The sequence below is a fragment of the Engystomops pustulosus genome, chromosome 8 (genome assembly GCF_040894005.1).
Source record: "Engystomops pustulosus chromosome 8, aEngPut4.maternal, whole genome shotgun sequence".
NCBI lineage: Eukaryota > Metazoa > Chordata > Amphibia > Anura > Leptodactylidae > Engystomops > Engystomops pustulosus.
The window spans coordinates 16,491,139-16,518,980 of record NC_092418.1 but is presented as its reverse complement, the minus strand read 5'-3'; the positions used below and the strand labels follow the sequence as shown (position 1 = coordinate 16,518,980).

General features: G+C 47.2%; 2 protein-coding genes across 4 annotated transcripts in view; one reads left to right on the top strand and one right to left on the bottom strand.

The window, feature by feature from the left end:
• SLC5A10 (solute carrier family 5 member 10) overlaps positions 1 to 27,842 on the bottom strand; it is a 106,544-nt gene that overhangs the window by 29,629 nt on the left and 49,073 nt on the right. For all 3 annotated transcript variants that reach the window (XM_072119908.1, XM_072119909.1, XM_072119907.1), the window contains 2 exons: positions 25,452 to 25,657; positions 22,191 to 22,326 (listed from right to left, as the gene is read on the bottom strand). In XM_072119908.1, the coding sequence (XP_071976009.1) occupies positions 22,191 to 22,326; positions 25,452 to 25,657 (342 nt within the window). The remainder of the gene's footprint in view (positions 1 to 22,190; positions 22,327 to 25,451; positions 25,658 to 27,842) is intronic.
• Positions 608 to 26,532, top strand: FAM83G (family with sequence similarity 83 member G). Its single transcript, XM_072119906.1, has 5 exons — positions 608 to 1,420; positions 10,089 to 10,256; positions 15,819 to 15,943; positions 18,304 to 19,819; positions 23,042 to 26,532. The coding sequence occupies exons 1-5, from the start codon at positions 938 to 940 to the stop codon at positions 23,405 to 23,407; spliced, it is 2,658 nt and encodes an 885-aa protein (XP_071976007.1). The 5' UTR covers positions 608 to 937; the 3' UTR covers positions 23,408 to 26,532.

Genomic DNA, 27,842 nt, shown 5'->3' with positions numbered 1-27,842 from the left:
TATTATGGGTTCTCTGTATTTGGGACCCCCTGCCTGTATTATGGGGTCTCTGTATCTGGGACCTCTGCCTGTATTATGGGGTCTCTGTATCTGGGACCCTCTGCCTGTATTATGGGGTCTCTGTATCTGGGACCTCTGCCTGTATTATGGGGTCTCTGTATCTGGGACCCCCTGCCTGTATTATGGGGTCTCTGTATCTGGGACCTCTGCCTGTATTATGGGGTCTCTGTATCTGGGACCCTCTGCCTGTATTATGGGGTCTCTGTATCTGGGACCTCTGCCTGTATTATGGGGTCTCTGTATCTGGGACCCCCTGCCTGTATTATGGGGTCTCTGTATCTGGGACCCTCTGCCTGTATTATGGGGTCTCTGTATTTGGGACCCCCTGCCTGTATTATGGGGTCTCTGTATCTGGGACCTCTGCCTGTATTATGGGGTCTCTGTATCTGGGACCCTCTGCCTGTATTATGGGGTCTCTGTATCTGGGACCCTCTGCCTGTATTATGGGGTCTCTGTATGTGGGAATGTCCCGGGACTCTCCGCGCTTACTCGCTCCGGTCCTGCAGGAGGCAGCATATCACGTGACGCGCAGGGCTGGCGGAGGCGTGGCTGATCACGTGGTGGGGGCGGGGCTGCGCCGCGCGCTGTCGCTCTCTTACCTGTGTAGTCCGGGAGCGGCAGTAGCACTGAGCGCGGAGACCCGGGAGGAGACGCGCCGGACACTGCGGGAGTATGGGGCAGCACTAGAGCCCACCCCGGGGTCTCCTCCATAATCTACAGGGGCTACAGCTATAGGATCGGGCAGAGTGCAGGTGTACTGCAGGATCTCACACTCAGGACCTTCAGAGAACTTCCACAGGAGGTCCTGCAAGCGTCTCCTTCTGAAGGGATCACATTATAGCAGGATCCTCCCGCAGGATCTGAGGAGCCCACCACCATGGCTCTCTCCCAGCTCCAGTGCTTGGACAATAACAATGTCAACTGGAGATCGAGTGAGACCAAGCCCGAGTTCTTCTACAGCGAGGAGCAGCGGCTGGCGCTGGAAGCCCTGGTGTCCTCGGGACAAGATGCCTTCTGCCAGGTGGTCAAGAAGGAGAACATCAGAGACTTCCTGTCCGAGTTGGAGCTGGCCAAGATTGTGAGCAGAGTGGAAGCCTTTGACCCAGACTCCAGTCACCCCAGAAAAAGCTCAGACAAGTGTGAGCAGGAGGGGGAAGGGGAGCCCCTAGGAGGGTCGGCACATTCCTTGGAATATTGGCCAGATAGGTCAGACTGCTCCATCCCGGAGTTGGATTTGGGATGGCCGGACACAGTGGCCTACAGAGGAGTGACCCGGGCAACGGTCTACATGCAGCCACCCATCGATGGCCAACCGCATATCAAAGAGGTGGTCAGGAAGATGATCACACAAGCCCAAAGGGTGAGTTATGCTCTGCTGGCTGCCAGGCTTATCCCAGCTCTGGTCACCAGGTGAAGGGGCAACTTTGTAGGACAAGGATACTTAACTAGTTGTTGTTGTCCGTGAGTAGGCAAGGATCCGAGCCGAACACAAACAGCAGAGATGTTGACCTGTAGATTCTTGACCCTGAACTTTTTCAGATCAGAACCCTAAAATTAATCAGACCCCTGAACAGCCTCTCAAATTTAGACACAAGCCAGACTTTGTCTTTACCCATGAGATCGATCAAATTCCAGACAAGAATAACAAAAATAACTTAGACCTGATCTTTCATAATGAATCAGACCCAAGACCATACCCCTAAAAATCAGTCAAACCCAAGATCCAGACCAGTTCCTAAAATGATATCTCAGGGCTGACTCCTGATTCAAATTCGGACCCCTAAAATTAATCAAACCCTAGACCAGTCCCTAAAATGAATCGGATCTCTAACATTGATTATACCCCAGGCTGTGACCCCAGTATAGACGGCGTGTACTAACATCATATCCCTCTAGAGCAGTGGTGGCGAACCTATGGCACTGGTGCCAGAGGCGGCACTCGGAGCCCTCTCTGTGGGCACCTAGGCCATCACCCCAGAATGAAGTTCACCAGACAGGACTCAAAGAATCTTCCTGGAGAATCTTCCTACAATGATAGACCAATTTGCCCTCCTCCTTTCAACTGTGTTGGTGTCCTTAGGAGGCTGAATGATTGAAAATTGTCAAAGAAAAAGGAAAAAAAAATACTGCTTAAATTGCTGTGCTGGCACTTTGCAATAAATAAGTGGCTTTTAGTTAAAGTTTAGGCACTCAGGCTCTAAAAGGTTCGCCATCACTGCTCTAGAGGGTGGTACAGGCCCTTTGGGATATAGGGGGCTGTTTGGTTTAATCCTAAAATGTAGAGAGTGGTCCATGTCTGACTGTGTAGTCTTATGGAGGCCATATGGATCTTCAGTGGTCCTCTATATGCAGTTTCGATATCTCTCTACACCTGGTGTATCAGTGAGAACTCGGTCTGGAATGTCCCTGAGGTGTTATTAGATTTGGAAAGACGCTGAGTTTCCTGCACCAGTTGGATCATCCCGGTTTCCTGTAGGTAAGGTGGTGCCCTCGTGGTTTCTGTCATGAGCCTGGGTCATAAATGTAGGTGACATATGGTAATGGGCACCTTCATGGGATCAGCGGATGTGTTCTCACTAATTATTAGTGTAAGCTCTTCTCACAAGGCTCCACTTACATTTTTGGAATTTTTCATTCTTGGAAGGACGTGTTGTGAATAGATTGTGGCCAAATCTTGTCTGGTCTTAGCATTCGAGGAGATTGGGGGCGCGTCACGGGGTGGTGTTAGGGTTGGCGTCTCACGTTTTGTCCTTGGGTTTTGATGCCCCCAGCAGGCAGACCTGTATATACCAGTCTTGTGGTATGGCCGTATGTGATGAGGGTGGCATGCTGGATCATGACCTGTGACGTGTTAAGGCATGGGCCGTGACTTCATGGCATGACTCACTGTGTGATCTCAGAGGAAGCGTCGACATGTATGAGAACGCCGGCAGCCTGGTATTTGTGTAGGTGATGTAAGGGGAGGGGGCATGATGTGACCTCATCACTGGTTGGCATCACATGTGCAGTCCTCTCTTTTCTCCAGACTCTCATAGTATTACTGAAGTCCAGTTTCTTATCCGCCCCTATGCCAGTCTGCTCAGCAGCTACTCTTGTGTAGCACTTGCCCAGTAGAGATGGTAAAGAGGACCACTCACCATCCGTCACTGATTCTGGAGCAGTTGGAATGGTGGTCCTAGCCCCTACTATTCCTGAGCCTTCAGTGCAGTAAATTTTGTTGCCCAATATGCTAATTAGGATTTTTACTGTCAAGTGGGCGTTCCCGGACCTTCCGTTTTTGCATACCTGTTGTTGGATTGAATCTTATAGCATTAATTGTTCTGGAACGGTAGTAGCTGGGATAAAAATTCTAACTGCTCTAGAATCAGTGGAGCGACTCCTGAAGCAAATCGGCTGATGAATCGCATTATGTTGACAGTATGCGATCTATGGCTGACTGATTCGTCAAGGTTGTACCCATTGCTGTCCTCTATAGATGTGGCAAAATTGTATCCTGCAGGTTAATGTGGCCACACATGGGTTAAGGTGTGAGTAGGTTTCTGGACCTGCAAATAGATGACTCTAGTAACAGATGAAAAAAACCGCGAGTGACATTCCTGAGCGCGGTGCCGCTGATTCACATCAGTCTGCGAAATCGGGGGAAAGGGCGAGCGGCCGCTTTATAGAGAATATTTCTTTGTTATCCAGACAGCGGGCAAAGGCTACAGGCTGCCATAAAAGAAACCCATGACTACAGAGCTGTGGGAAGGGGGCATCTACTCGGGGAAACTGTCCTTTCCACATTATGGCAGGATACAGGGGGACACCATAGCCTGGCAATTGGTCATAAGAGTGTCCAAAAAGCTGTGATAATGATATTTGTAGTGGTGTTTTCACCTTAGATGTCATAGATACAGGTTCCTCCTCGGGCATCTGCACCCAGAACATGATCCATTGGCAGAAATCTCTAATATGACCACCATACCGAGGCATCAGAGGGGTCAGTCTGAAAATTATTATATAAATATCTCACAGATAAGGTCCCCCTCTGGCATCCGTGGCCATAATGCAGGCCCTAGACCCCTGTCTCGCCTGCCCCCAGATTAAGGTGGTGATCGGATAGTGACATAACTCGCACATCTGCAGTTCTCTCCCTTTTACTTCTTTGGGAACACTTTGTCACGTCTGGAATACCCTTTTAAGGAATTTTAACATGTGAAGAATCAAGGTTTCTCCAATTATTCGGGATATTTGGAGGGAACCATAATAGACAACTGGCAGATAACGGAGAACAATAGCTTGCATTCATTAACAGAAATGCCTGAACTGAAGATGGATCTACATAGTGATTGCCAAGTGTGCAATTCCCTAATCTGAGGCTTGGGTTTATGACGTGACTCCCTGGATACGTCTAATCTTTTATACAAACATGTAGTCGCTGATATAAGGACACGTTGCGATCAGAAAACTGCCCTGTGTACACCGTGACGTAGTATCCGCTGGCTGCCACTCAGCTTTCCCAGGATCCTAAACTGCCCCATTCTGCTGCTATATTGGGGGGGCTCCTGCTATGCACTGCCCTCCACCACCCCTTATGTTCTGGACTGATCTGTGCACCTGATCTGGACATGGCCTGTGATCCCCGGTGAACTTTCTCCTGACACGCCGGCTGTATCTGTTCCCGGAATATTCTCTGCCAGGAAATCGGGAAATAATGTGATGCGGAGCGGTGATTAACCCCTGTGATTCAGCAGATAAAATCATAACTCCCACAGTCCTCAGTCTCGCTGTGCACGGAGCCCCCCATTAAGTTATAACCCGGATTTGAGGACCAAGAACATGTACCCTCAGTGCACGGCTGCTATTCCAGGAATGTGCGCTGGGGAGATATATTGGAAATTTCCTAAGATTTATGTCGCTGGCAGACCAGATTTGCAAAGTTCTGTAACTTTCTGCTACATCTTTAGTTACAATTTATCTAATTTTCCAAAATCTCTGCTTGCTGTCAGTGAGTGGGGAGCATTCTTATCGACATCCGGAAGTTTTCACATCTGGTAGCTGAGGGTTTGCTACCTTATAACAATACAAGTTTCCTTGTATCCTGATGGTTTGTTACATACGTATAGTATGTGTCATTCCAGACAGACGGTTGTCTAGACTGGATTGTAGCAAACCTGCAGCTGTGAGTAGTCTGAGGTGTAACAAGTTGTGGCTGATCTGTTACTTTTGATGTGGTTGTATGAGAAGGAAAGGGAGACCCTGTGGACGGGCAGTAGCTCACTGATGATTGTCTACAGTTGATACAATGTAGCAAAGGGATATGTGATATTCTGTAGCTGTAAGGAAGGACATGGCTCTATCATTTGCATATTGTAGGTTGTACTGTCATTTAGGACCCCCCCCAAACATAAGATTGGAACCGAGATCTCATTGACTTTTACGTTTCCCAGGGCCTAGATGGCGCTACAGACTTTTCACGAGCTCCAAATCATTGATGGGTCGAAAGTACAAAACCAAGTCTCTGTATGGGAGAGGTTATTGCTGTGTGCATGGCAGATGATGGGACTGTGGTGCTGTGTATATATGTATATATTTGCTCAGCAGCCATAACATTGTGTATACTGTAGGTGTAATGTGGTCATGTGATGTTAACCCCACGAGTGCGTGGCTGTTACTGGTTACTAAGTGACCTGCGGTGTCGTCCAAGCATTTGTTGCCGGTGACGTTTGCAGAATCATAAAGGAAGCACTGAGCCGACCCCGGGAGCTGACGCTCTGCCCTGGAATGTGTGGGTGGAGGAGGACTATGGGAAGGGCTGCAGAGGATGTATAGCTGGGGATCGGTGCTGGATCAGCAGATGTGGGTCTAGCCTTCCCCTGATGCAGTGCTGGGTGACACATATGACACCTGCCTGTCCTAACCACAGTCTGGCGGCTGAGGTCCGGCACAGTGTCTCTCTTGTCCTGATGGAGGGGGGGGGGGGTTCGTCTCATCCAGGGCAGCTTTTAATAAATGTAATTAACCCTCCTGGTCTAGGCGGAATATTTCACATATCACCCGTTGCTTCTGGGTCCACCCACGCTGGAAGGGCAATGCTCACCCGTATTAGTAATATCGGCTTAAAGGGATGTCCCAGTTTTGCAAAATTTTGCTTAAAATAGATTGTATGTGTCTGTACCCGCCGCAGGGTGATGTCACGTCCCTGAGGTCATGTGATGCAACCCTGTAACCTAGCCTGCCACCATGACCTATTAGGGCATCTGACTACATAACCCAACTAGACGGGCAAACACAGAAGTCATAGGCAGAAGTACATAAAGGGGTTGTCTAGGCTTAGAAAAATACGTCCGTTTCCTACCTCCTGCTATAAGTGACTGCAGCTTCTCTACAATCCACCTGCTGTCTTATCTCCGGCCTTTACTCCATGCTTTAAACTGCAGCACTGACTACAGGTCATCTTATTGAAGCACCCTCAGGCCATCTGCACACATGGTGCATTGTCATGCAGAAAAGCTGCATCAAATCTTTGCGTATTCTTATGTGTATTTTTGATGTGGGTTTGTGTTATTTCCAGTGCGTTTTTGATACGGGTTTGCGCACATTACTTTCCCCTGATCTGACATTTCAATCCATTGGTGTATTCCATTAGTATATTATGGATGGTCTTTTCTCAGAACTGGTCTTATCGGTCAGGTTGGCCGTGGTCTGACTTCTGACACGACCTGCTGTGTTCGTCCATGGCAGTGAACCAGAACTTGTTTGAGCCCTTTAGGCTCGTCCCAATACCGTATTTTTCGGACTAAAAGGGGCACCGGATTATAAGGCGCACCATCAATAAATGCCTACTAAAACGTCTAGGTTTATATATAAGGCACACTGGACTATAAGGCGCACCTTTGATTTATGAGAAAATCAAAGGAGTTTTTGAGTAGTTGAGGCTGCCCCTCTGCTTCATTTTCATCCCCATTGACGTCAGGAGCCGGCGATCCAACATCAACATGAGGAGAACATGAAGCAGGCCTGGATCGCCTGTTATTGCCAAATCTGTTACTGGGAGCAGACTCAGAGCGCGGGGGTCACGATAAGAGCGCTGAGGTCAGGGCCTGACTGGTGTGACCGGGAAGCGCAGACTGAGCCGTGTTTGTGTGCTGGGACCTGGCGCGGCTAATCCTCCGGCACACACTGATTATTTTCTATCTCGGTTTCTTTGTGAGCGAGAGCAAAGTCTGAATAGTAATCTGCGGGTGCGACAAAGAAGCGCAGACGCTGCAGACGGGAAGTCACAATCGCACAGGGCAGCGGGGGGCATTTTCACCCGAAATTTAATGATGAAACATGTTAGTAAATCAAAAGTTGGAGCAATAGGCCAAGTTTAGTGATCACTTCTGTTTTACTCCCAGAGATTTCGGTATTTTTATGATCAGGTGCGGCGGTCATCTTGGCGACCAGAAGGTCGTCTTCTTTTGATTTAGCTGCTCATGTTGTCATATTGGGGGGGATTTATCAGAAGTGTCTGGGAGCAGAACTGCACTAGTTACCCATGGAATCCAATCAGAGCTCAGCTTTTATTTTCCCACAGCTGTTTATAAAATGAAAGCTGAGCTCTAATTGGTTCCCATGGGCAACTAGAACAGTTTTACCTCAGAAGCTTCCGATAAATCTGCCCCACTGTCTCTATGTTCTCGGTTATAGAAGCTGATTCAGCAGTGACAACCAATATGGCGGCACTTCCTGTCTGTAGTTTTACTATAATGGCTCCTCCTGCTGAACAGGGAACAAGCCTGGATCTCTGGAACGAATAAAGAAGGAATGGGAGACCATCACCGGGAGGTTGTACTGAGAGTGAACAATTCCTTGAAGAACAAGAGTGTGCAGTCAGAATCGGATTCTTTTCACCAGTATAAGTTGGGCACCAGTCTATTAGGTGTGATAGTTACCTGTACTCCAGCCAAGTAAAGTAGGAGGAAAACTCCCACCATCCTTATCGCCCGCTCCCTTCTACTAGCCTGATATCAAGGTGCTACTGATAGAACGCCCAGTGTCCACAGCGCGGTATAAAGACTGCAGCGCACCGAGTAGCACAGGCAGCAAAGTGATAAGACCCCAATACACAACAATAAGTAACGTAGAGCCGCGTCTAGATCACGTAGGATAAGTCTACATACCTGTCCCCCATCCGGCATCGCCACAAAGTCGGGGGAAGAAACTAAACTCTACAAGTGTAGTGAGAGGTCCTGCAGCCTGTCAGCCGGTAGGTAGGTCCTGTGTTATGTATTGTCCCCGGAGAGATGTGTAATCATTTTCCAAGATGGTAGATCTGGAAATGCATCCTCACACTGCTGTGCTCTCTGTGCAGCCAGTGTTCGTTAAGTGTCCCTGGAGAGATGTGTAATCAGACTTGTGTATGTTGCTAGTAGCAGCAGGACTGTGATATATAGATTTATATTCCAAGATATTTGATTTGGGGCGGTTTTCCTCACACTGCTGTGCTCTTGGCTCTCTGGATTGAGCTGCTCCAATGCCCCTTCGCATCAGTTTAAAAGAGGTAGCAGGAATATAAAACCTGGAATATAAACTCCTTTCAACAGTCCTGTTACTACTAACAACATACACAAAGGCCCAATTACACATCTACCCATGGACAACATATGGCATTGGTTGCAGAGAGCACAGAGCACAGCAGTGTGAGGACACACCCAAAGTACAATCCTGGAATATAAATCCATATTTCACAGTCCTGCTGCTACTAACAACATACACAAAGGTCCGATTACACATCCCTGCAGTACAATACATAACACTGGCTGGTGTCTACATGGTCACTCCTGCTGACGGTTTTCCTTTCCACGGCATCCGTCTTATCCCAGCACAGGAAGGGTTACATGACGTCCCTGGGGCGCTCCGTGTCTCTCCCAGCGATTTCTCTTGTCAGCAGATGGGATGACATCTCCTCACATAAAATAATTATACGCTGGGCAGGAATGCGGCTTCCCGTTCTCACCCGGGCCGAGCGCTAATTAAGCTTTGGCGGATTGTTTCGTGTTTGGCTCTGGGTGTGAGAGAAAACGTCACTGATGAAAGATAAGGAGTGAAGTAGGTTAGTAGCTAGTAGGTAGGTGTATACGCTGCACCCTCATGGGATGCTTAGTATATAGTAAGGTGGGTGACCGCTCACGTGCCGCTGTCTCTTTCCCGGGACGACCGGTTACATTCTAAATGCAGCTTTGGATGTGAATGGAGTAAACAATAAATCATCAATTAATGCAGAGGCCGCAGTGATCAAGCAGCCGTATCATCTGAGCTCACAGCGACACACATTGTGCATTGTCCAACCATCCATCAGGTCTGGGCACACAATGGCCGACACCGGGCGCTTTCATGTTGTGCTCCCCCGACTTTACAGAGGTCACACACACATCCAGAATCTCCTGACTGCTTAACCCTTCAGTCCCCACATCTCGAGAGACGTGACTTTTAATAAATATTTTTAATCAATGTAACTTTGCTTGTTTTTTGCTATGGGGGGTTGGTTTACAATTGTGCCGTGGATTTCCATAGGTTACATTTCTGCTATTCACCCCTTGCCGCATGGATGAACCCATCACTGTTATTCTGCGGGTTATTTCTAATAAAGGCCATACCAAATAGGTTTCACTATCACTCTTATTACATGGAATTTAGATGAGGGCTTGTTTTTTGCAGGTGGTATAACTTTCTAATCAATGGGTGTCCAACAAATGGGACCCTGCTCAATCATAAGAACAGGGAATGTGCTGTTGCTTCAATCAAAGCAAGTTAGTTTCTAGCCACAGGATAGGGCCTAACGTGCTGAGCGCTGAGGGTCTCGGTGACGGGACCCCCAAAGATCTTGCATGCGCCGGCTGCTCTATACATCTCTATGGCGCTGGCAGAGATTGCCGGCTATTTCCATCAGTGCCTCCAGACAACCCCTTTAATTCTCCGGGGCAGTGCTGATCTTGCTGTTATTGCATCTCCTGCTATAAACGCTTCTTCCAGGCCTGATCTAACCCTATCATTCCCCCCCTCAGGTGATTGCGGTGGTCATGGATCACTTCACGGATGTGGACATATTTAAGGATATGCTAGACGCGGGATACAAGAGGAAGATCTCTGTGTACATCATCCTCAATGAGTCGGATGTGCAGTATTTCCTACAGATGTGTGAGAAAGCCCAGATGCACAAAGGACACCTCAAGGTGAGTGACGCCTCCACATAACCAGGATATTGGATTTCAGTTTTTACTTATTTTTCCCGTTTCCTGTGGGAGGGGCTTTAAACCTATCCATGAAAGACTTCCTGTGACCGCTTTAGTCCGCTGACCACCCAGGATGTCATGTGACTACAGATGTATCACCTGTGCATTGATACAATGTAACAAACCATCAGCACGAGTCGTGAGGCTGGATACAATTGTAGCAAACTCTCAGCTGTGCAAAGTGCGTGAATTATACAGTGACGGATCCTTCCTAATATTAATGGCGGATTATCCCCCTTGATAAAATGATGGGGCCTGCTAAAAGCCAATATGTCCGATCATGTAGTATGACAGTCAGTCCATGTATGGGCTCAGCTCCGCACATTTCCTCCCCGTGTGTTATACAGAGTAATCCTCCTTATAGCAGGTGTGTGCATGCCGGATTCCTCCTTTAATCTCTGTGTGGAGCAGAGGGGGCCCGGTGTTAGCACCCATGGGTGCCTCCCTGCCTGTGAGCTGTGCTTGTGAGGACATGCAGGTGAATGGCGCGCTCAGCCTGCAGTATCTCTGGGTAGCCGGGGTCCGCTCACACCTCGAGTGTCTCTCTGGCGCGGTTGGGCGTGTTCTCGAGTGTTTGCAGTCTTGTAGAGACGGAGGGTAATGAGTGTAATTAGCGAGGGAAAAGTGACACTTGAATGGAGGAGCGAGTGATTGTCAGTACAATGATGAGGGTGATGGATGTCAGATCCTGGAGACGTAGGGAGTTATGGGGTAAACACACTTGTGAAATGGATAGGAACGCGCACAAGTATGGGCTCTGCTGATCACTAAGGGTTAGACCCACATCCTGAGGAAAATCCTTTAAAGGAATCTACCATTAAGATCCATCCTGATAAACCAGAGGCATAACTCATAGATCCAGGCACCGAGACTGTGGTATCTTCTGATGTTTGCAATCCATGGCCTCCTTCTTTCTAAATTCAACTCTTACAATTATGCTAATGAGTCTGAAGGGCTGGGGGTGTTACCAGAGTCTGTCCGTGCGGCAGATTCAATGGCTGTTACACTGTGCAGGAGCACTACCTGTCCCCCCCCCCCTCCTCTGTGTGAGATTACAGCAGGCAGAGGGAGCAGCAGGAGGGGGAAACAATGTAACGGCCTGTGAAGCTACAGCACAGAGGGTTAACAGGCATTAAGGCTTATTAGCATAATTATAAAAGTTTATTTCAGAAGGCAGGATAACACACATAAGAAGATTACTGCAGTCACCGTGCCCTGATTTGTCATGATGGATTTTGAAGGTAGTTTTTCTTTAAAGGAACCTGTCAGCAGGTGTGACCATACAGACTGCCGCCAGTGGTCGGTATTGTCCCTGGAGAGATGTGTAATCAGACTTTTGTGTATGTTGTTAGTAGCAGCAGGACTGTGATGTATAGATTTATATCCCAAGGATTGCCCTGGGGGGAGGAGGGGGGGGGTTGTCCTCACACTGCTGTGCTCTGTGCTCTGAACTGCTCCACAGCCTCTTCCCTGAGGCTTATCCATCCTGTACAATCTGCAGCCTCCAAGCTAGTACATAAGGGCCTAAGATTTGCTTCTGGTAATATTTTGGGTTATTCATCACTGATCATAGTCCTAGGTCATCAATATAGACTAATAAGGTTGTGTGTGGGGTCATCTATACCCGCTGCTCCCCACCCATGTAATGGAACGCGGCAGCTGTCACCTTATCAGGTACAAGGGCGATGTCAGCACCCGGTGGCAGCTTCTCATCCACCGTCTGATGTGACAGCTATGACGATGTCACCCCACGGCAAGAACGCGGATCTGCTCCTCCCTGGACATGGTCACAGGAGGTGTAAGGTATCACCTGCCTCCAATAGCGCTATACAGCTTCCCTGGGCTCCTGAATGGCAAACCAGCTCAGATATGGAGCAGAGCAAGAAACCTATCCATTCTAGAGAATGGAAAAGCAGGGTGATACTTTTTTGGAGAAGCTTTCCCGGAAATGGATTTGACTAACTTATTTTGTAAAACTGTACTCGGAATCTGGATCACAACCCATCTTTTCATAGACTCCTCTTGATATGTTGTGCATTTGCCACTCAGGGCTGTAGGAAAGCTGTATGATAACCTTCATAAAGTCGCTTTGTTGATGCAACATTATAGTCGCCCAGCTTTTCCAGAATTGGATACAACTAATAGATGGATTGGGGAGCGTCACCCAGCTTTCCTAGGCTCCCGAATGTTCAGCAGGTGAAGTTTGGTTTCTAGAAGTTCCTGTTCCTTGAATGTGTTGCGTCTTTAGCAGAATCTACGTGTAGAGGTCTATGTCCAGGGGGCAGGGTGCGGGCCATGCAATGCATAGAATGTGGTTGGGGGAAGGAGGGGGCGCAGTTTGTTTGGGACATCAGTATTTCGTCATTTTTGGGGGGAGGTGGAGAGAATTCCCGTGGACCCGTTACTATGCGGTTATTATTGTCTGAAATGTTCCAAATGTTCTGCCTGTCTGTGTTTTAGGAGAGATCCGAGTGCTCTTATTGTGGGAAACCTGAGAATCTGACATGAAGGTGTTGAGAATTTGGCTGCTTATCAGAGGTTATGGAAGCCTGTGGGAGGAGGGGGCAGAGGGGTAAATGGTACATTACAGACACTCGCCCTCCTCTCTTGGCATCTACGGTCCTGGACTGGACCAAAAGTGGTGATGATCTTGTGATTGCTGCATCCAATCCCTTGCCTTAAGGTCACATGACCATAAATGGTGATGTCACATCTGTTCCTGCACTGTGATTGGCCGCAGCCGTCATCCTTACCGTTTAAAGGGATTATCCAGGGCCATAAAACTTCCCCTGGTGCTAAAAGTATTCTCATTCAAATTTTCTAATGGAAGTGCCTTATCATGAGTCACATTTTTTTGAAAACTAATTAAAATCATAGAACTTCCTTTTTTCTATTCTTTTATTCTCTGCTATATCCTGTCCATCACCCGTCTCTGCTTGCTGTCAGTGAAGGTGAATATTCAGGTTTACCTCCAGAGGCTAAAAAAAAAAAAAAAAAAATTTGTCCTGGCAAGGTCGTGTTCACACAGCTGAGGGGTTTGCTGCAACAGTTTTCAGATGTCCTTGTGGGTTCATAACCAGTGATTTAGTTGGAATGTGACTGTCAAGTGAGGTTTTTAGATGTCTACAGAGAAGGGGGGGTGTAGGGAGAGTTGTAGGAGTACATTAACCCTGACCCTACTAACTATAACCCCACTGACCGTAACTCTACTTGCCCTAACCTTAACCTTTATCCCCAGGCTAGGGTCATAGGGCAACTTTTTCTGCATCACAAGTGTGGCCGGTGCGGCTGTGCCCGGTGCGACTGTGTCCGGTGCCGCTGTGCGGGCTGCCCGGTGCGCACCCATTAGCTGAGACGCACGCAGCATTACCATACAGTCCGGCTGTCCCATGGTGGTAACAGCTGCGTCTCCGTCCTAATCCCTGTGCGGTTTATTGGCGGTGATAACGCACACCCTTGTTTAGCCCGCTACAGGCCTGGCAACTGTCGGCCCGATCAATATAATAATAAATTCCTCGTGCTTTTCTTAGATAAGATAGCGGTGAGGCAGAAAACATTGCGGCTTGTCAGGCGACGTCTCTCATGAAAACCACAGATCTGTATGGACTACTCCATCCATCATCTCAGGGATCTCCTGTTGTGTACTACCTTAGTGCTTACATCCGAGTCCCCCCATTATTACCTCTGCTCTCTGTTTTGGTTAAGGGCGAGGTGTCCATGACATCTGTAGAGCAACAAGAACTAATAATAGCCAAAGGGGACAGCCTATCACACAGGGCCGCTCCGCTTTCAGGTCCGGTTACATAGTTCTGACGCCATATTTGTACGCATTAACCCCTCGCCTCTATTGTAGGGAGCACAGTCTCGCATCCTTGGATCCTCCTCAGTAAACAGATCTTCCCGTGTCTCATTACAACACCCGGCGGTATCATGTATGTTTCCTATTGTGCCTCGGCGTGACTCATCACTCCTATCAGGAATGGGATGATGGGCGGAGAGTACGGGAGCGGATGTTCGTGATATAATTAGAACCTTTAATTAAAGTTTTGCTCAAACGCTGATGCAACTGACCACGGAGGGTTAACCTAGGTTTCTGCTTCGTTTTCGAGTTATCATGTGGTTAAAAGCTTTTACCTTTAATTGACTGCGCTGATGAGACGCATGCATGCATGTCTGTCTGAGCCGAGTGTGCGTGTGTGAAAGGGGTGTTGAGAGGAATAGCTGTCCGCTGAATATGTGTATTTCTACAATGACTTCTATGGGAGGATGAGAAGATGCTGGAAAGGTGGAAATGGACTCCCCCCATACTGTATGACGATAGAGGGGTCCTCATAGGAGGCTATAGACCACACCGACCACTTCAGCCACTCACCTGCTACGTGTCCAGAAAATTCACACATGGATTAGCTGCATTAGTCATCCACTTCCCGCCCATAAAAAGTGGCACAAAATCCTTGTAGAAAATTTCAATTTCTCGTGAACGCACTTCAGGAACGTACAAAGTTTTATATTTCATGTGAATATCAGTGCAAAATCAATGTGAAATCAAAACCTTGCCTGAGTAAGGTGCATCCCAAGCTGGCTGGGCTGAGCATTCATGTATATACAGTGGTCAGGAAGGACTGTATGGCCCAACTATGAACCAGAACAGAGCCAGATCCTGCTCTTCAGCAAGTTCCTTGCATTGGATTTGTGTAACTGTCATAAAGCGATTGCCCCATGAGGGATATGATGATCTGTATGTGGTCTTCTGGTCATTGCTGTAGATTCTAGTGAGAAACTTTAGAATATTCTATAGATATAATAAATATATATATGGTGTGTGAATTTACCTTATATACTCGAGTATAAGCCTAGTTTTTCAGCACAAAAAATGTGCTGAAAAAACCCAAACTCGGCTTATACTCGAGTCAAAAAAAATAAATATATCTAAACTCACCTTTCCGGCGACCCCTGTATATCTTCTGTGCGATCTGTTCGGCAGCAGGCTATATACACTGGGGCAGGGTCTGGCTGGCTATATACACTGGGGCAGGGTCTGGCTGGCTATATACACTGGGGCAGGGGCTGGCTGGCTATATACACTGGGGCAGGGGCTGGCTGGCTATATACACTGGGGCAGGGGCTGGCAGGCTATATACACTGGGGCAGGGGCTGGCAGGCTATATACACTGGGGCAGGGGCTGGCTGGCTATATACACTGGGGCAGGGTCTGGCAGGCTATATACACTGGGGCAGGGGCTGGCTGGCTATATACTGGGGAAGCTGTGACCAATGCATTTCCCACCCTCGGCTTATACTCGAGTCAATAGGTTTTCCCAGTATTTTGTGGTAAAATTAGGGGCCTCGGCTTATACTCGGGTCGACTTATACTCGAGTATATACGGTATATATATATATATTCCTGATGTATCCAGGTAACTTGTATGCAATGTCCAGTTATATGGCTTTTTAGAAATAATCAACAATCGTTGACAATTTCCTCCTCTCAATTTTTTGCAGAACCTCAGGATTCGTAGTGTCGGAGGGGCAGAGTTTTATACCAGGTTCTCCACCAAGTTCAAAGGATCTCTAGGACAGAAGTTCATGTTTGTGGATGGAGATAAAGCTGTGTGTGGGTCTTACAGGTAAGAATCTACAATTACTGAGGTTGGATATAGATGTGGATAGATTAGATCATGCTGACCACTGCTGGCTATGATAGAAAGGTGTCAGGACACAGGACATGGCAGCTCGCTGTGTATGGGGTGTAGTCACAGAGGGGTCAGAGCACCCATGCTGACCCCTGACCACTGCTGGCTATGATAGAAAGGTGTCAGGACACACAGGACATGGCAGCTCGCTGTGTATGGGGAGTGTAGTCACAGAGGGGTCAGAACGCCCATGCTGACCCCTGACCACTGCTGGCTATGATAGAAAGGTGTCAGGACACACAGGACATGGCAGCTCGCTGTGTATGGGGAGTGTAGTCACAGAGGGGTCAGAACGCCCATGCTGACCCCTGACCACTGCTGGCTATGATAGAAAGGTGTCAGGACACACAGGACATGGCAGCTCGCTGTGTATGGGGGGTGTAGTCACAGAGGGGTCAGAGCACCCATGCTGACCCCTGACCACTGCTGGCTATGATAGAAAGGTGTCAGGACACACAGGACATGGCAGCTCGCTGTGTATGGGGATGTAGTCACAGAGGGGTCAGAGCGCCCATGCTGACCCCTGACCACTGCTGGCTATGATAGAAAGGTGTCAGGACACACAGGACATGGCAGCTCGCTGTGTATGGGGGGTGTAGTCACAGAGGAGTCAGAGCGCCCATGCTGACCCCTGACCACTGCTGGCTATGATAGAAAGGTGTCAGGACACAGGACATGGCAGCTCGCTGTGTATGGGGGTGTAGTCACAGAGGGGTCAGAGCACCCATGCTGACCCCTGACCTCTACTGGCTATGATAGAAAGGTGTCAGGATACACAGGACATGGCAGCTCGCTGTGTATGGGGGTGTAGTCACAGAGCGGTCAGAGCACCCATGCTGACCCCTGACCACTGCTGGCTATGATAGAAAGGTGTCAGGACACACAGGACATGGCAGCTCGCTGTGTATGGGGAGTGTAGTCACAGAGAGGTCAGAGCACCCATGCTGACCCCTGACCACTGCTGGTTATGATAGAAAGGTGTCAGGACACACAGGACATGGCAGCTCGTTGTGTATGGGGGGTGTAGTCACAGAGGGGTCAGAGCACCCATGCTGACCCCTGACCACTGCTGGCTATGATAGAAAGGTGTCAGGACACACAGGACATGGCAGCTCGCTGTGTATGGGGGGTGTAGTCACAGAGGGGTCAGAGCACCCATGCTGACCCCTGACCACTGCTGGCTATGATAGAAAGGTGTCAGGACACACAGGACATGGCAGCTCGCTGTGTATGGGGGGGTGTAGTCACAGAGGGGTCAGAGCGCCCATGCTGACCCCTGACCACTGCTGGCTATGATAGAAAGGTGTCAGGACACAGGACATGGCAGCTCCCTGTGTATGGGGGGTGTAGTCACAGCAGGGGCAGAGCACCCATGCTGACCCCTGACCACTGCTGGCTATGATAGAAAGGTGTCAGGACACACAGGACATGGCAGCTCGCTGTGTATGGGGAGTGTAGTCACAGAGGGGTCAGAACGCCCATGCTGACCCCTGACCACTGCTGGCTATGATAGAAAGGTGTCAGGACACACAGGACATGGCAGCTCGCTGTGTATGGGGATGTAGTCACAGAGGGGTCAGAGCACCCATGCTAACCCCTGACCACTGCTGGCTATGATAGAAAGGTGTCAGGACACACAGGACGTGGCAGCTCGCTGTGTATGGGGGGTGTAGTCACAGAGGGGTCAGAGCGCCCATGTTGACCCCTGACCACTGCTGGCTATGATAGAAAGGTGTCAGGACACACAGGACATGGCAGCTCGCTGTGTATGGGGATGTAGTCACAGAGGGGTCAGAGCGCCCATGCTGACCCCTGACCACTGCTGGCTATGATAGAAAGGTGTCAGGACACACAGGACATGGCAGCTCGCTGTGTATAGGGGGTGTAGTCACAGAGGGGTCAGAGCGCCCATGCTGACCCCTGACCACTGCTGGCTATGATAGAAAGGTGTCAGGACACACAGGACATGGCAGCTCGCTGTGTATGGGGATGTAGTCACAGAGGGGTCAGAGCGCCCATGCTGACCCCTGACCCCTGCTGGCTATGATAGAAAGGTGTCAGGGCACACAGGACATGGCAGCTCGCTGTGTATGGGGATGTAGTCACAGAGGGGTCAGAGCGCACATGCCCAGTATATGCTTGTTGGGCAATCCTGAGATGAATTCATATAAGAAAGATTAGATTTCTGATTGATGTATCTTACTATAGCAGTATATAAGAGATGAAGTGTGTTATATTACATGTAGTAAACCTGCTGATACAACTTTTACTAAACGATTTACCTTTGTCCCCAGCTTCACCTGGTCAGCAGCGAGAATTGACCGAAATCTGATCACTGTGCTCTCTGGTCAAGTTGTGGAGACCTTCGACCGTCAATTCCAGGAACTTTATCTCCTGTCTAAAGGAGTCAGTCTGAAAACTGTCTCAATGGATAATGAGCCGGAACCGGAGCCAGTGATACAGCCCGCCTCCATGCCCACCGGACACTCCGAATCCATCGCCAAGAAGCTGATTAACCCCAAATATGCCCTGGTTAATATCAAGAGTGCCAGCGAGGCCGGCAAAGATTCCAAACAACAAGCTGAGATCGCCAAGAAGATTCCCACCAAACCACGGGTATCGACTTTCGACCAGCAGATGGACGAGCGCAAGATCCATCCGGCTCTGCAGGACATGGAAAGAGCTGATATGTTTGAGTATCTACCCACGTGGGTGGAGCCAGACCCAGAACCGGGTAGTGACATCTTGGGATACATCAATATTATTGACCCCAACATCAAGAACGCGCAACCCTCTCAGATGAACAGAATTAAGATTTGTGACACGACTCAAGCAACAGCTGAGTACTTACAACAGACCAGGGAGAACGAGATGATGAAGCAGCAACAACAGGAGAGTCCATCTTCTAGTCGGAACACGTCCAGGCAACCTAGCCAAACACAAGAGTCCAGTCCAGACAAGGAGCCTAGCAGAGGTCATCCTTCCAGACAGACTAGTCAAGAGCATGAATCCAAAACGAGCCGCACAAAGAGTAGTGTATCGAAACAGGATAGCTGTGATGGACCTCTCCAAAGTAGAGTGCCAACGGAAGCATCGAAAGTGGAAGACGACGCCACAAGACAACACCACAATGTAGAATCGTCACGCTCTGAGGTTGGGGAGATAACTTCTCCACAAAACCATCCAGAAGGCATCGCTTCATTAGCTGCAAATAATCACCTTGTGTCTAGGACGGGTCCAGGGACATCGGATGGCAAACCACCTCCAGTGCCAAAACCTAGGACGTTGCAGGTCACAGACTTCATTAGCATGAAGAATGCACTAAATGCCAAATCTCTCAGATCCAGCACATCGGCGGAGGAGAACACTGTGCCGTCTGTCAACGGGGTGGACACAGAAAGCGGAGAAACTGAAGAGATCGACATCCTCATTGAGAATGGACCTACTGACAACGACGAAGACGACACCTGTATGTTCAGGCCTTGCACCGAAGAGTATTCATCCAGCGGCTCTGGATCTCTACCTCCATCCAACGCCTCCTCCATGTCGGAGGAATTGTACCCATCCACATCCTTGCACAGGAGGAGTTCAGAACGGATTTCCAACGGAGAACGCCCTCCACCTCGCAGGAAGCTTAGCGAAGGCCACATTAGTCGAGGGAGCTTTTTGAGTCCCCTCGGCATTTCTCACAACCTGATGGAGATGAATCCGTCAGAAAATGGGAAGAGGAGGACCATGCTGGAGGACTATGTTCTGTCTGGTAACCCCTTACAAAGGAAAGACCGAATTTTTGCTTTGGACCCTTCTCAGGTGTGTATTGATGTCAACCACGGTGGTCTTCCATTGTCGGACATGACAAGTGACTCGTAGAATGTACTTAATGAAATATTGATGGGTTTTATGGTTAATTGAGGAACTTGCGTCCATCTGCCCCTATGTTGAAGCTTCCACCAGTGACTCAGGACTTGTTGATGGAGCTGCCGCCTTTAGAGCAGCGGTCAACATCACATTGACTATAGACGAGCTCTCTGCCTAATGTTCTTATATTAAGAGGTGCTCTGACCTCAGCCTGGCCACTCTGGCTTTGGCCTTCAGACGGGCTTTTTCGAGCTGTGTATTTGGTACAATTGCACAATGGGACAATGGTTTCTGTATTTTCCTATCAGACTTCAGTATTATATCAGTAATAAGCCAATGGCAGGGTACACAGATGGACTCTTTGGTAACCTCAGTCAGATCGCTATTGTAATGCTTCATGCACTCCTCTCCGCAACTTTCTGTTGTCATCTACATGAAGAGTGGAGTAATTTTGCAAATGCTTTGTTTTACTGGTTTTTACAGTTTTTTTTGTAGTTGCCCTTGGAAACAGACTACAGTTTAACTCTTTCTGTTGTCAGACATGTGACAATGGGGAGGAGCTAGGACAAACTGATATCAGGAATCGCTCTTTGATTCCTTGTAGCGTCATTCTATATGCAGATTCGAACCTGATTTGTGTAGAAATGGCAAGTATCTCAGAACAAATCTCGACAAATTCAGTAAAGCAAATAATTTACACATTTACTCAGCATTTTCTGTAGATTTGATCAGCGGGATGTTGTAAATCAATGAGATTTTCTCTGAATAACGCACTTTGTTCATGCTCCCTGACCGGTTCAGTATAAGCGCATGTTTACACAAACCAATAAAATGGCCGACCTCTGGATATTCTGCTGTTTCTGAGCCTTTTCTTTAACATAAGGTCCCTGAACAATACATTAGGCAATGGTTACCTGACACCATAGCAGCTTATGTCTACAACCCTTGCATTGTATAGCATGTGTACGGATGATTCGCATGCATTGCATTGGCCGTCAGTACAATTACTTTCATATATGACAACTAGTGGAGACTGCAGCAAGTCCGATTGTATCCTCGGGGTGACTACGTTCCTAAATAATCCTAACTGTGAGGAATATGCCAGGGCAGTGGGTGAGGCTGGCACGTGATAAAATCTCTGCCCTCCATGTCTGAGCCTTGCACACTCTTCCTGTTTACAGGATTTCCATTAATTCCTCTTTTTTTTTATACGAGGGCTTGTATACACCTGCTTGTGCACGTTGCAGAGATGGCGGTTATGTTGGCAGCATCATGTGCCAGTCTCTGAGGCTTGCGGGCACCAGCTCCTGGGTGTGACTGGTAGCTCTGTGCCTGGTTTTAACTACCCCCTATAGTAGAAGACTAACAAAAGTAACAATGGTGTTCCTGAGGTCACCACATTAAGAATGAAGAATAATACGCCAAATATTCAGGTACCCTCTGCAGTGACATTGGGTCCGGTGCTACCCACTTCCTAATTTGGGAGGGGGGGGGGGGTACTAATACTGATTGATGGGGTACAGAAAGGTCAGGCAACACTATGGGTCAAGAGGTAGTCATACAGTGGATTTTTGCCTGGCTTCGTAGACTAATTTTTCAGGGGGTTAATTTTCAGGAATTTGTCAGCACAGATTTGGGGATTAGAGGCTGTTGTTATAGTGTTATTACATGTGTCACTGATACGCCCAGGATGTACGAAAGCTGCTGGTTTATTACTTAGCTGCTATATGATGATTTCCTAACGACAATACTTAGGAGCACTCGCCCTTCCTGGCTTCACACGTCTCCCCGCCACCATGGCCTGTGTGACACAGGTTATCGTGACTTGTGACTTTTATAAAAAGTTTTCTGTAAGTTATTGCTACTTTTAATATACTTTGTGTATACGTCTGCTGTAAGTGAACACTCATTGTTTTATTGTGCAGAACTGAGGGTTTGTTACAGATGAATCTTGTCTAGAAAATGCTTTGTAAGATGTATTTTACCTGTGCTGATACATTGTAACAAACAGAGAAGTATTAGTTCTGCGCAGATTATGATGATATTTTTATGCATCCCTACCCATACAGTTGTCTAGAGTAGGAAAGACATGGCTACTGTCTGCTAGACACTGTGCTACAAGTGTCAGGGGCTGTCTGTTATTACCGCTTGGCTCCATTGAAGAGAATAGAGACAAGCTGCAGTACAACATGTAACCTGCAGACAAGGGTGGCACTGTTTTATGAACTCCTGCCACCGGACATGCAGTAGCTTAGATACAACACAGTCAATTTAGAAACGGATAGAAAAAAATATCAGAAAATGCCATAGGTGCCACTCCTACCTGGGTACAGAGCCCGGCTGATCATTCCTGGCATAATGATAAAGATCATGGGTAGCATTTTCAGGTAGCTGGCAAGGATAGAGCCAGCTTTAGCGTGACTTAAGTTCTTTGCTGAGAGCGACCTCTGCACGATGACCTGATGAGAGACAAAGCAGCCTGGTTAGTCATGAGCGGGGATGGCGCTATACCACGAGCCATGCCAGCCATTGATACACAGAACAAATATCCTGTGACTTATGTGCTGCCCCCTAGCGACAAAATAAAGACAACTTTTGTTACTGTATTGTCTGAGAGGTGTAATCATAATTTTATGTGTATATGTAATGTTAGTATCAGCAGTATTGTGATACCAGAGTCCCTATATTCCAGGGTTGTAGAACAGGGAGGTGAGTTCTCACACTGCTGTGCTCTCTGCATTGAAATGTCTGCTCTGAGTAACCGCTACCGTATTCAAGCAGCATCCTGCTTCAGCTTTTACTCAGCGCTGTGCATGGAGTTTCTCAAAACAACTCCCCTCTACTAGTGCTAGGATGAGCTCATTCAGGAACATGCGTTTTTCACAATCCTGCTGCTACTAACAACATACACAAAGGCCTGATTAAACATCTTTCTAGGGACAATACGTAACACTGGCTGCAGTCTATGTGTCACACCTGCTGACAGGTTCCCTTTAAGAAGTGTTTTATACTTCTCATTCCTGATCCCAGAGATGTGAGCATGGTACCTCTTATTGCTTTATTTGGGGGTCTGTGTATAGGGGAAGGGGGGCACTGACTAATCTTGACCTTGCTTACTTTGTAGCGATAACTCACCCATACTAACCCCCTATCCTTCTTTTCCTGCTCTTCAAGGGGAAACCACATTTCCATTACACCACTGGAGGATTCGACAGGTTCCAGTCTCATCCTGGCAGTCGGAGCGCAGGCAAGGGCCGGGGCAAGAAGGAAAGTTTGGAAGGTGCAGGAGCTTACCGGCAGCTCACTAGGAAGTCTGATAACCCGGGGGCCAGACCGGCATACTGGAGCGGCAAGGACTACGGAAGCAACTATACCAGTCCACTTACTCAGAGTCCCGTGCCCCCGGACACCGTGACCACCCCATTCGGAATACCTTATTCTAAGCTGTCCCAAGCCAAACATCTGAAGAACAAGATAGGCGCTGGCAGCCTGGACTCTAGGAGAAGAGGGCACGGCATCCCAGGGCACAAGGACCTTTAAAGAAACTCCTGCAGGAAGTGGTGTTTCTCTTCTGTAGTGCTATGTGGGTACAGGTTCATACTCTTATGCTGCCACGCACTGCGTATCAATACTGTGCCCAGTGGTGGGTGATGCCACCTGTGGTGTAGTACAGTTCTTGCTGTTGGAGCTGGCACTGGTGTGCCGCCACAGAGGTGCTGCTTGGTCCTAGTTGTGTATGTGCTTGGTGGGGCTTGTTCTGGGTGGGTATCGGAGTATCCTATGATACCCATGGCTTCGGGACTGCAGGGTCTGCCTTTACTGCACTTCTCCTTTAACTGTTTACATTCCTATTCCAACTGGGTCTTTATGAGGAGGCGAAATACATGTAGTAATATTATAGAGGTGATGCTTCAAGGGTCTTGTCAGATGTATCAACCATAGCAGATCAAAAGCTGCGGCGGATATTTAATGGGGAGGGTTAAGATTAAGGAGAAAGTTTAAGAAAGTGACTTAAATGGGGATTGTGACGTGGACCCTTTAAGAAAGTGAGTGGAGCTCCTAATGATGCACAGCCGGGGCAGCCATATTGTGGACATAACCCTATTCATTTAGGGTTCTCTCAATCTCCCATATCTATTGATCATATACTATTTGCAGTATATTTTTTTTATAATCCTTAAAGGGATTGTCTTATTACATATAATCCCTTTAAAACTAGAGACCACTGACCAACGGCAACTTTTAGCCCAGGCAGTAGGTCAGTCTGTCCCCAAATTAGTAGATTTTAATCTGAGGTGTCAAAAACTTAGATAGTAATAGACTTTCGAGAATTCTCAATATCAAATTGGTGCATTCTTTCACCAAGGCACCCCTAATGATGTATGATCTATCCATGCAGAGTACATAGCCAGAAAACAGCGCCATGCACTGTGTTGTGGTCATGCCCTGTTATTGCATATGTCTTCAATGGAAGCAATACCTGAAAAAACTCGCTGCACAATCTATGTCACTGACTGCTTCTGGTCAGCTACTTTGACGATTTCGAGGCATATGATTGAAGGTTAGTTATTGGACCTCCTAGCGATCTATAATTGATATCCTATACCAATGGCTTTTTAGGTTTTTGTTGACTCTGATGGGAAGTTTCCTGTAGATGGCTGCCTCCACTATCATTACAAGAGTTCACTTCAATGTTTTTTGTATTGTTGATAGTTCTTGCAGAGTACCCATTCTCTCCTCCATTTTAGAGATGCGAGTCCTCTGTCAGGGTGCAATGACCACCTAAAATGGCGGCTTTAGATAAGTGTTTGAGTCTGTGCTGCGGTGGTGTCATGTTCACTCCTGGATATTTACTCAGCTGTATGTATGTGAATATGTAACGTTATGTATATATGTGTGTATGTATATATTAGAGCGGGGTGTGACTACAACAGACAGGGTACAAAACCCACATGTAACATACCCCCTTTTCATTTTGGTGCAATTTTAATATTAGGCTAGATCCTAAAGCTATAGTCCGCACGTTGCGACTTTCCTCAGTTTACGGTATCGAGCGGATGTTACATTTGAGGACAAAATTATAAAACTGTGTTCACACAACTCGGCAGATGTGGTTTTAAGGTTGACCTGTCCCTTTTATTTGTATGACTACTATGATGGTAAATTACCTTCCATGACCCTGAGGGTAGGCCTAAATAGAGCGAGTCCATGTCGGCACCTGTCACAATCGCCTTAGGCCTGTAGGTGACGCTGAGGCAATGTTATATTCCAAGAAGGTGGCGCTAGCATAGAATAAGGGGGAGTCTGGCTTCTCCATTAGGACAAAACACTTGTTTTTGTGCAAAATTTTCCTCAGATGTAGGTGACATTTTCTATACTGTAATGCGATGGCTGCTGCATTGAATTATTTGACTTGTGCACTTTAAGAGTGAATATTTTACCATGGTCTGTGGTGTCGCCAATGTACAGGAACATTACGGTTAAAAGGGCTGTCCATTAAGCCAAAAACATAAGTGTAAATGGACGTGAAGGCCCTGGAATCACAATTCACCTCATACAATGTCCCTGGCATTGATGTAATTACCTGATCAGTGCACCAATACCAGGCGGCAAGGATGGTCAACCCAAAGGTCATTCCAGTCCAAGGAAGGTCACCACTGACAGGATCACGGAAAAGATGCATGGCGTCAGAGCGGGGGAGGTGGCAGGTGGTATTCGGGACAATCAGGGATGGTATGGCCGCTGAGTACGCCTTTTCTAGATTTTGATAGCCTCCGATTTTATTGAACGCTAAATAAAAACAAGCAAATCTATTCAAAATTCTCACTGAATAATGTACAAAGTAGATATTTTAAGAAATACACACAAAAACTGTAGTGATACCCATCACAGGGACAAAGCAACAGCAGCCATTTTGTGGTATTCAGGCAACAGAGAAGCAGTTGCCCATGATAACCAATCGCAGTGCAGCTTTCATTTTTCTACAGCAGTTTAAAAGATTAAGCTGCGCTCTCATTGGTTGCTTAGGGCAAGAAGTCCTGTTTCTCTTTGAGAGACTTTATTCACAAAATGGCGGATAGGAAATGACTTTTTGGCTAATGTTAGCACACATTTATATGGATGAAACATCCCTTGTCATTGTAACCCATGACGTCTGTTAGTAAATACACAGAGTCCATTATGTTCTGTCTGAGAGGATTAAATCCACTCCAGTCAGGTGCACACTTGGCCGTCAGCCATTTTCTCAGTAACTGTATCTATCATCCAGGATTGAGTGGGGACAATTCAATGATATGTTTAAAGGCGTAATGGTTATAAAAGCCCCGGAGCTGCATTGTGTGAGAACAAAATGTCTTCTAACATGGCGGCTAAGGATTGTGACCATAGAAATAGCGAAAACTTTATATGGTGTGTACCAATTAAAATGGCTGCTAGTTCTGCAATTTACATTCCATAAGTTGTTATGGAGGGGAACAATGAATCTAGTTTTTCTTGTTATTTTATTAAGGCATTTTTTTTGTTGCTCAAGCACCAAAGATGAGCCGAAAAGTTTTTTTTCTTGGTTTCTCAGGTTCCAGCTGTGACAATCTACAAGTGCTAAGACTATTTTTGTATGTTGTAAAATGGTTTTTAAGCTATTTTAAATATATGCCGTATTTAATGCAGTGTCCTGTGTGATTTATTTTTCATTTAAAGCAAGTTATGAGGTAAAAAGTCAAATACACATTGTAATACATTTATGTAAATGCTTCTTCAGGCTCAACATCAAGTACAGGGCTAAAATACAGAGTGATGTCACAGGATAGGGATAATACACATTATGATGTCACAGTACATGGATAATAAATTTAGTGAGGTCACAGTACAGGGGATAATACACACAGTGATGTCACAGTACAGATACACACAGTGAGGTCACAGTACAGGGGATAATACACTCAGTGATGTCACAGTACAGGGGATAATACACACGGTGATGTCACAGTACAGGGGATAATACACACGGTGATGTCACTGTACATACACTTTGTCCTCAGTGTTTTGCATGTTCCCCTGTGGTAGTCACAGCCAAGGCTTTCCTGTTTTAATCCAAATATTGCGGCCTATTCTAGCTGCAAGCATTTGTCACCGAGTAAACATGGAGCCGGCATTGTAATACAAATCTGTCTGTGTACGGTGTAATAGTGCAAATATTCCCACACTTTATTCACAATGCAAAATATTCACAATGGGCAAAGAATGTCCGCATATGGGATCGGATAAACAAGACAGTGAAAGGGTGACCTCATCCCGGGCCGCACCATGTCACCATGGGCACAAACATCAGGCAAGTATTCTTTTCTATTAGGTCACCTTTTAATATGGATACAATACTGCGTTTGGTGCCCCCATACGCCTCCCCAATTTACTGCCAGATTTATGAATATCATGCCCAAAGTTATTGAGTCTGTTATTTATGACCCACCCATGGTTGAGGACACTATTTTTTGTCCTATCCGTATTAAAGGCAGTTAATCAGGCTAGTGTTTTAAAACACTGGTCTCAATAGGGGTGGGGCTTAAGTCCCATACCCAATTGAGGTCAGTATTTTTAAGTTCCACCCCCTACTGAGGTCACTAATTTTAAGTCCCACCCCTATTGAGGCCAGTGTTTTAAAGTCCCACCTCTGTTACAGGCCTGTGTTTTGAAGTCCCAGCCATCTTTCCTTTGATGGCCTTATTTTGAAAACCAGTATTTTACGCCCAACCCCATTTAAAGCTACTATGTTGAGCTCTACCCCTATTTGAGGCCAGTATTTTGAATTCCCATCCTTACTGAGGCCAATGTTTTTAAATCCTACCGTCTGTAGTCCTTCATTGGGGTATCCTATGACAAACACTTTTACAATGTACACGAGGAACAGGGTTATTGTGATATGGAGCCCATTGCAGATGCCTCTATGTCATACCTCCCAACATATGAAAGGAACAAATAT